Genomic DNA, 9,863 nt, shown 5'->3' with positions numbered 1-9,863 from the left:
TCCTCATTTTGTATTATTTGCTTTCCAGCTTTTTTCAGTTCAAATGGAGTCCCCACAAGACTCTGAGGTGTTATCCTTCAGACATTTTGTTCACTTGGTGCGCTTACTCAAGGAAAAATCAAATCAATTGAAAATTCCCTGAGGTGCCAGTTGGTGACTGGAGTCTATCCTAACCCCTCAACTCCTTACCTCTTTTTCTCCTCCAACGCTTATTATCTCCTCGTAAATAATAAACAATCACATTTGTTTGATTTGAATATGAATGGTCACTGGGTTTGGCTGGGCTCTGTTACTCTCTTGGTGTAGTACATCCTAATGTGAATGCATGAAAGTGCAATGCATATGGAAATTTTACCCTTTGAACATGAAAGCTGAGTGCTGTGATGGAACGTACACCATAATAAAAAACAATTCTGCCTCACTTTGCGTATGACGTGGCGAGAACTGTTATTTTATTATTCTAAATAGCGACCAGACATTGCGTGTAACCTAGATTCCAAACGGGCGGAAGTGAACAGGCCTTTAACTAATCAAGCTCTTGTCGGACACTGGCATATTTCACCTCTCCCCAGCTGTCGGGAGTGTCGAGAGGCCCCTGGTGTATCTTGATGCATCAGCAGAGAAGGTGAAGGATGGGCTCCCATTGCAGTGCATCCACTGGCTCACTTTATCTGTATCCTTGCCCACTGGCCGTGACCAGATGAAGGCGGCTCTGTCCCGAGAAGATAGTGGGATATTGTGGTTGATTCCACAGGCAATGGATATGTGTGGGCGTCATGCACTGATCCCTGACAGGGATGGGTCCTTGGAGAGAGGTGGATGGGGTGGGTGGGTGGAGGTTATTGTGTTTAAGTGGGATGTCAACAGAACGGAAAAAAAGAGGACGTCTGCCTTTACCGGCTAAACTCAATTTCCCAAGCCAAATACATTCATTATAAGGTTCACTCATTTGTGCGTGTGTGTGTATGTGTGTGTTAAAGATGTCAATGCCATCACACATAATTACATTCTTTCCACTCTATTTAATTCTGTTGTACATGGAATATCAAAACAAACGGTCATACTGTACACACATCGAAAAACAGGTGCTGGATGAAAAATGCTGTAAAAAATCTCCACTTTTATACTTGTTTATTAGAATAACACCAGGTAACGTTTCAAGCCTCACACTCCTCATCAGACTTCAGAGAATATCATACATATCTCTACTCTCCTGTGTGAACTAATAGCCTCTAGGTCTCCCTTCTAGCCAGCAGGCTTCATTCTCAAGGTTGCTAGTGAGAACCACTTGTCTCCAAGGTGCCATAGCGACAACTGTGCATTATGTCATACCCATTACTGCAACAGCTGACACAGCCAGTGCACACGTCTTGCGACTTCCTTTCGAGTCTCACTCAGAAAATGTTTTATCAAAGCAGGGAAAGTGATACATTCCCGAGCATTCCCTCAGACATTTTCACTTGTTATCAAAATTAAAGGTTCCGGAGATTTGTCAAGATGGGCGCCAGAGCGCCCGGAAAAACCATAAGGTGTCAGGTGGAACGTAGCGCTCGGCAGACAGCGGATTGCACGTCTAATTGGGAAGGGAGAAATTCTTCAAACAATGCAGCTTGTCAGATAAGGATGGAGTGTTTCCTGTTGCTGGGCGCTTATTAATGCAACACAATAGCTGTGACTCCCACTGAGCTAAATATGCCTCTTAGTTGGTCCTCCTAGCCCACCGCCTGTGGTGTGATGTTTTTTATATGCCCCCCCCCCCTCTCAACACCTCCACCTCCATCACCCATCTACTGCTGCTAGGGTAATGGGTCCCCTTGTGCTGAGGCCCACTGCTGACATTACACTATTGCTGTGGGACCGGCGTGATTTACTCCTGTTAAATGTCAGGATAACTGTAAAGATTTATATAAATAGGAAACAAGCGCTGACAAAGCTCTTCAGCAGTAGATCTGACAGGCCGCGTGTTTAAATAATGGTTCACGCACAGGCTTCAAAACCTCTGATCTGTATTGTCAAACCCTATTTTTGTATTAGCTCTCTCACACACTGAAGACTTCAGATTGGTAATGTCTTACTTCTACTGGGGTGTACTTATGGAGAATCCATTTATATTTAATAGTAATATGAATGTCAGTGTAATGCAGAATATCAGCATGGCTGATAGACCAATCTGAAATGTTGTGTAACATCTCTGTAGAGGCCATGGTGGCCATAACACCGCCGTTTCTAAGTCAAATGTCTATTTTTGTGGGCAGTTCCTTATTTCAAGTCTGTGATATATGGTGAATCAACGTATTCATTTGTAGATTTGTAGAATTTTTTTCTCATCATCTGAATGTAGTTTCCATAAACACGACCAGACCATGCAATCAGATCAAGTGAAATGTGATGGCTTGTGAAGCATGTGTCCTTGTGTTTTCTTTGCGTCTCTGCTGTTTATGTAAGGAGCACAGGAGAGGGAGTACTGTTACAAGCTACTGAGTATCGGCACGGCTCTGCTTCAGTGCTGGGCAGGGGGCCACAGGCTAGGTGCCAAAGAGGATCAGAGCCGTGCTGATATTCCACATAACTACATAACCTTGAGTTTAACATTGCTTTTATCTGGTAGGTTTTACAGACAAGCTGCCGTTTCTTTAGAAGAAATCATTTGTGTCAAGGTTTGGAGATTTATTCTTAGTTGTGCAAAGCATGATATATAAAGTCAGCTCGGTAAAGCTCTGGTCCAGTCAAATGACTTATCTGGAACAAACAGTTACATTCAATTCTATTAATTACATTACTTACATTATATAATTTATCAATTATCATATCACAGATTTGCCACTTTAATGGTCTGGCACTGCACAGCGTTAAACAATAGCTCTTATAGTAATAAGTCACATATTTATTTTCCCCCGGCTTCATTCAATAAAAGGTCGGGTCTCTGCCAAACCTCCCAGATGTTTCACCGCTTCTCTATAAATTTTGTTTGCGCAAAGCAACAGTAAGTATACCCTGTAAAGATGTCAGCTCTACAGCGTCTGCTGAGTATTACTCAGGAGAGAGAGAGATAGAGTCGCTGTTCAAAGACAAGGAGGGTGAGAGAATTAGCCTCCAGTCGAGATCAGCCCAACACTTGTCATTTATGTGTCAACTTTCTGCTGGAAACTCAAGTTAGATGTTTGCATCTTTCCCCCCCTTTTCTGGAGTGGGGAAGGAGCGGCTTCAGCCAGGAGACATCTGCCTGGTCCTTATAATAGGAATCACAAGTGTTAAAGTAATTCCATCCCATCCCATCCCCAAACTTCCCTCCCTTTTCTGCAGGCTCCCAAATTGCCAGTGGAATAGGCTTGACTCTTTGCTTGCCAGGGACTCAGTAGGCAGTTCAGCTCCACAGTGCAAAGGACAATATGGAAAGTAACACCCAGTCACACAGTCAGCAGACCCTCTGGAAAGATGTGAGTTTTGAAAGTTACTTTGTAAATAGCTTCTAACCATGGTTATCATTGATTTTTTTTAATTAATGTTATTTTTTTCAGTGTTGCCAGATAATTTTGCATATCTGGGACTGTAATTCAGGAATATTAAATTTTAAATAATTTAGACTCATCTGATATATTGCCTTATCTAGACTGTTGCACTTGGATTGGTTAATGAATTCACCAAAACAGGGGCCTTGAGGCATAGTCATCACAGTAAACAAAATAGATATGAATTCCGAAGAAAAAAAATTCAGTGAGGATTTTCAGATTTGGTGTCTTGGCACCAGGAGAGTCTAAATTGAGTTTTGTGTTTGTTTATTTGCTTGTGAGTGTCGGAGAAACTCTATAACTTTTTGGTTTTATTTTTACCCTGCTATATGTCAGACAGCACTGATCTTCATAGACTTGGGGAAAATCTCAATACCTGCAAAAGCCTTTTGGTGTCAAATTTCCTGCAGTTGTTTTGTCGGGCTCTGGTGGATAAGTGTATATTTTTCACTTCTTGCCAGTGCTACTGAATATGTACCTTGAACCTCTCTTTCTGTTTTACATATTTTGCTGATATTATCATGTCAAAATATTGAGGTGCTATTTTTTTCTGTGTATAAGATGGACTGGTGTGTGTGTGTGTGTGTGTGTGTGTGTGTGTGTGTGTGTGTGTGTGTGTGTGTGTGTGTGTGCTTGTGCGTGCACAGACTTAATGTCTCTATGAGAGATATGGAAAGGAACAGAGAGAGAGAAAATGAGAATACAAAAATGTGAGCTAAAGCTTTTATTATTTTCCTCTTGCTGTGACTTTTCAGTCAACCTCCCCTTGCTTACGGCTATGCTGCTCCTTGCATTTTCCATGATGTATGATTTTCCCTGTAATGGCGCTCTGAAATAAATATCTGAGGCACTTCTCCAGCAGGGAAAGTATGTGTTGACATTTGACTTTGCCAAGTGCTGAAACAGATGCACAAAGATCTATGAAGGATGAATTATTGAGATTTAGAAAACACCTGTCCCTGTGAAAGTCCTGCATATTTTTCTCAGTGCAGAAACGGAAATAAAAAAAATTGTGGCTATATTTAAGGAGATGCAATCTCAACACTGTTTGGCTGTTAATTGCAACGAAGAGGCTAGTGGCAAATAAAAAGGTAAAATAGAGTTCATGTCTTGTTTCATGCCAAGTGCACTTTTTCCATATTTCTTTGAAATATCTCCCATTCCATTCCATTCCATTCTGTAGCCTGCAGTAGCATTCTCCCACATCCAACTCTGGCCAGTAGCTCTTCAGGGGGAAAAATCACCTGTGGTATGAAATCTGTACTTTCTTGCCACCTACTAGTTTCCTTTTTCCCTCTTCACATATGTTTTTCTTGACTGTCCATCTCTATCTCTCTCAGTCTTTCTGTCCAGTGGTTTTCCATCTTTTCCTGTGTAATTTCAGAAGTCCCTCTGTACCCTCCCTGTTGCTGCATCTCCTTCTTGTCCACTAGCTCCCACTACGCTCCTGTCCACTCTGCTCCATCCACCTCTCTCTCTTTTCTCTCCACTCTGCTCCATCCACCTCTCTCTCTTTTCTCTCCACTCTGCTCCGTCCACCTCTCTCTCTTTTCTCTCACTCTCTTTCCTCTCTCTCTCTTTCCTCTCTCTCTTTTCTCTCACTCTCTTTCCTCTCTCTCTCTTTTCTCTCACTCTCTTTCCTCTCTCTCTCTTTCCTCTCTCTCTTTTCTCTCACTCTCTTTCCTCTCTCTCTTTTCTCTCACTCTCTTTCCTCTCACTCTCTTTCCTCTCTCTCTCTTTTCTCTCATTCTCTTTCCTCTCCACTCTGCTCCCCCTCCTATCCCTCTTCCTTAGTCCCTCTCTCTCTCTCTCTCTCTCAAGCCCCCCCTCCTCCTCCCCCTGTCTGTCTCTCCCTCTTTCTGTCTCTCTCTCTCTCTCTTCCTGTCTCTCTCTCTCACTCTGACGAAACAGCAGGGGGCCTCCCGGCTCTCCATCAGAGCCCGACTCACATCAGACCTTGCGGTACAGAACTAGCGTTGCCGGTTCCGAACCCTAAACCGGTTTGATACCGTTTTGCTGGCGGCCGGTGAAGCATTTTCACCGCAATTTAAATTCCGAAGCAGACGGGACTCTGTCCTCCAGTCAAGTTTCCACTGCTTACGCAATCACTGGATTAGAGTAGAGACTCCAGCCACTTTTTTCTTTTCCTTTTCCACGCTGGGAGAAAATTCTTCCTCTGGAGGAATTTCTGGCCAGGTGGCCGCATAGCCTTCTATTTCCCATCATGCCGAGCTCTCGCAACTCCTTGTTGTTGTTCCTATTCAAATTTTTATTTTTATTTTTTTTAACCATGTCCCCGTTTTTTTGTTTGTTTGTTTTAAAGGTGCTGTTGAAACTGGAGAACCACCTGCCATAGCTCTCATTGTGTTCTTCAATCATACAATTTCAGTAGCCGATTTAGAATGATTAAAAATTAAAAAATCAAAGGGCCCTATTTTGGATATCAGAAACGGATGGTCAGAGGTGCAAAGTTTATAAACAGAGGTGTGGCCAGTTCATATTGACTAATTCAATGGTGTGATTTTGTGATTAAATGCTAGACGCAAAAGGGTTTTTCTGATGTCATTCCACTAAACCTTGCTTTACTAAAACCTGTTTGTGACTAGCAGAGTATAGCCTACTGTACATGCATCTGCACTCGCCTATTATTTGAACTCATAGGCAAAGTAAAACTAACTTTACCGTGGTCTCATAGTCAATGACAAAAAAGTTCTACACAGTTAATTACTTTCACTATTGACAAGGGGCTACTGTCGAAAACATAGCCAAAAAAAGCAACACTTGCCCCAATATTGTTCGAATGACTGACTACCTAAGGATATTTATCCTGCAGAGGAGTTGCTGCTTACATCTCGTGACAGCATTTTCAGCTGTATCATATGCGCCATTCACTATAGACCAGATTTTTCTTGGTCAGTGGCTTAGCGATTTTTGGATCATGCGCCAGACCACACCTTATGTTGTTAATTGCCAGACCCCTGGGCGCAAGGTTTAATAAAAGTGGAGCGCATGACAAAAAAATATTAAGATGTAAGATAAGAATAAGCCTTGCGTCACGTTTTGCGCCTCCTTGCACCGGGCGCACGATAGGGCCCTAGAAGTGTAGGTTTGGGTGAATCATATTAGTATTTGTCATGATTTTGTCATATTTTATCATATCATATGATTTTGTCATCTTGAATTCATAGTATCGCAAATAATACATTGTTGTACATTTGAATGGGGTGTTAATGGGAAGATTGCTTTACTCACACAGGTATGTACAACTTCAGACCTACATAGAGGGATTTGCGATTTTAAGAAAAGCACTTTTATCAGCAGTTAAGCTGCTCTTCATTGAAAACCAGACTAATTGAAGTATGGCACACTCTGTGTTTCCTCTTGTTATCGTAAAAGACCTGCAGGGTGCTCTGCAATGAATAGCGAGCCTTTCTATTCTCTTTTCCAGTGGCTGCTTAGCTTAGGACAAAAGCCCCTTCTTCATTAATTTGTGGTCTTCGGCTTGGGGAATCAGGTCCAACTGGCACATTTGGGATTGGTTTAATAAATGAGAGATGGAATATCTCTTCAGAATTCAAATGTCCCCAGCACTTGCCTATTAATTCACTCTGCTCTCTAACAAGAGAAATGTCCTACTGTTCATAGAGAATGGCTCTTATCAAAACAGCAAGTATAAGAAGAATTTAATCAGACAATTCAGTGAAGTGCCATTGAATTCTTCCTAAATTTGCCAGCAAAACTTTTTAACCATTCATTTTCTCTTTGGTTCCTGTCATGACAAAAATTGAATTTAATTGAAGTTGCCATGTACCTTCTAGTCTAACTAAAGGAAGTGAGAATGTGCTGTAATGAGTGAGTGCCCCTGTCTGTTGGAAGCAGTGTATGGACAATGTGCAGCATATGTACCGGTAATAGGAAATAATATTTATACAGGATGTATGAAAACTGTTGATGACCAACTGTTTCTGGCCACTGGATGTACATGTGATGAACAAGGAATGCTTTCTTTCATTCCATCCGACTGTCTTGTGTCCACTTGGCCCTTTGACTACTGTTTGAACACAACCCAAATTCCAGTCATATAAAAGTATATATAGTATATATACTCTTTTGATCCCGTGAGGGAAATTTGGTCTCTGCATTTATCCCAATCCATGAATTAGTGAAACACACTCAGCACACACTAATCTCGGCGCAGTGGGCTGCCTGCAACAACAGCGGCGCTCGGGGAGCAGTGAGGGGTTAGGTGCCTTGCTCAAGGGCACTTTAGCCGTGGCCTACTGGTCGGGGTTCGAACCGGCAACCCTCCGACTACAAGTCTGAAGCGCTAACGAGTAGGCCACGGCTGCCCCTGTCATGGTGTTCTCATTGTTACGCCCAGTCCATTTGCTAGTTCTGTAGAGCCTATTGCTTTTAATCTGACCAGTGGTTCAATTATTTTAAAGGGACACCAGGCAACGTTTTCGTGTTAATTACTCATCTTCGTAAGTTGGTATATGGTTAAATGACTCGTTACAGGGCGAATGAAGACTCTCTCGCCCGCCCCTACTGCCTGTAGGAAGAATATCCCGGTTGCAAGTTCAGTGTATCCTACCCGCCGACCGAAGCAGGCAGGCTAACGAAACGCTAGAGATTGTTGCAAACGTGTGTATAATGGAAAAAGGAAAAGAGCTTCAGACCGAGCGATGGGGAGTTTCGTAGAGGTGTCCCTTTAACAGACATGTGGACAGTTTATTTTTAAATTGGAAATCTAAAACATTTCTTTCTGATTATACAACATAAATCTATGGACGAGTATTTGCGCCAAAGTAAAACACTTGTTTTCGCCACTGACAGTCTCATAATATTATGTTTGACAACATGGAAAGGATCTCTATAGAGATACTAATTTGTCTGTTTTAGCTCTCTAACTGTAGAGAAAATTTGCTGTCAGGGAACAGCGTGTCTCTAGAGTCGGTATTTTTGCACACAAAACAATGTTCAAATTGGGCACAAGTTTAAAAAAAATGTTGAGGTTTCCCTTTATAAACAATGTCATCAGTGGCCAATGCTATTAGAGAACCACAGAGGGAATCTGTGTACCTTTTTTTAACACAAATTGCAATACATCAATGTCAAAACAGCGGAGCAAAAATACATATTTCCGACTGATCATGCTTCCTCCTCAACATTAATGGTATTGATCATGCAGAAATTGCATAGTTCATGCTCTCGGGTCTCCAGTGAGAACAAGGCAATAAGACCAATCTCGGAGTGTGGGATTCATTTTTAATTCATTTTGTGAGTAACAAGGCAATATCTGATCTCTCTCTCACCAGGGGTTACATATTAATATAGACTTTTAAGACATGGTTATAACTGGGCTGTAGCCACCATTTGCTCAGAATAATGGCATTACACTGTAAATATGCTTTGAAGGAACTTGAGGATCTGCTGGAGGAGTTGATTCAAATGCAGATATACAGGGCTACAGAGGAGGTACTTTGAGGGTTTGTTTTTGAGGTTATTTATTTTGTTAACTTGTTTGTTTGTCTTTTTGTTTATTTCAGGTGGAGGAGGGGAAAGACAAGAAAGCCAGGCACCAGTGTTACCAGAGGGCGGCCATCGCCCTGTCCCTGGTGTTCCTCCTGCTCACGGTCGGTGTCTTCAGTCTGAGGCATTTCTGGAACCCAACTCTAGGAAAGGTAAGCTCATTCAGGCCACTCCCAGGAGACCCTTCCAGCGGCCCCCTTGGCTCAAGGACGTCTTGAAGGTCTGTAATTCCGGCCAAAGATTGTTGAGCTCAACAACCAATCAAATTACACCAAATTACACAGTTCCCTTTCATGCTCCTGAAGCAACGTTGTTGATTGGCTGGAATTGTTGATCGCTTGGTACAAACTACTACTCTAGATATATAGTTGAGCCACTATAATTGGTTCCCATTTGCAGAGCCATAACTTGGACAGTTTCTTTTTTTTTTGAGTTGTGAAGAGCGGACCTTGAGGGACAATTTGTTAAATTTGACATGAATATTGGAATAGAATCACAGACTGCACCCATTAGTGCAAGTCTTTAATCACTTATGACAGCACAATGGCCTAATAGACTGGCCGCCCCCGAGGACTTTGAAGTCTCTGATGGCCTAGCTAGCGAAGCCATGCAGTCACGTAAGGTGTGGTGTTTCCTTATTGATGGAAGACTTGTGCTGCCATACAACCAGGCAAATCCCAGGCCTAATACATTGCCGTCCGTTCGCTCTAATTGCCATCGTTCCTCGAACACCTTTCAATTTGCACACGGACCTCTGGCGCGCTGCTGTTAGAGTTGGTGTAAACCTGGTCATTTATCTTCTGGAAATCTGTCTCTCTCTCT

General features: G+C 42.3%; 1 protein-coding gene across 1 annotated transcript in view; it reads left to right on the top strand.

The window, feature by feature from the left end:
* Nucleotides 1–3,290: 3,290 nt before the first annotated feature.
* The window catches only part of tnmd (tenomodulin), a 46,815-nt gene continuing 40,242 nt past the window's right edge, over nucleotides 3,291–9,863 (top strand). The window contains exons 1-2 of the mRNA XM_076292839.1: nucleotides 3,291–3,437; nucleotides 9,059–9,193. Coding sequence (XP_076148954.1) covers nucleotides 3,390–3,437; nucleotides 9,059–9,193 — 183 coding nt within the window. The 5' untranslated portion in view covers nucleotides 3,291–3,389. The remainder of the gene's footprint in view (nucleotides 3,438–9,058; nucleotides 9,194–9,863) is intronic.

Source organism: Alosa pseudoharengus, unplaced genomic scaffold (genome assembly GCF_046254945.1).
Source record: "Alosa pseudoharengus isolate Yale_2024_CS ecotype anadromous, Long Island Sound unplaced genomic scaffold, YU_APseudo_1.1 YU_APseudo_1.1_scf_19, whole genome shotgun sequence".
Lineage (NCBI taxonomy): Eukaryota > Metazoa > Chordata > Actinopteri > Clupeiformes > Clupeidae > Alosa > Alosa pseudoharengus.
The sequence above is the reverse complement of the archived record's forward strand: the minus strand, read 5'-3'. Positions and strand labels throughout refer to the sequence as shown.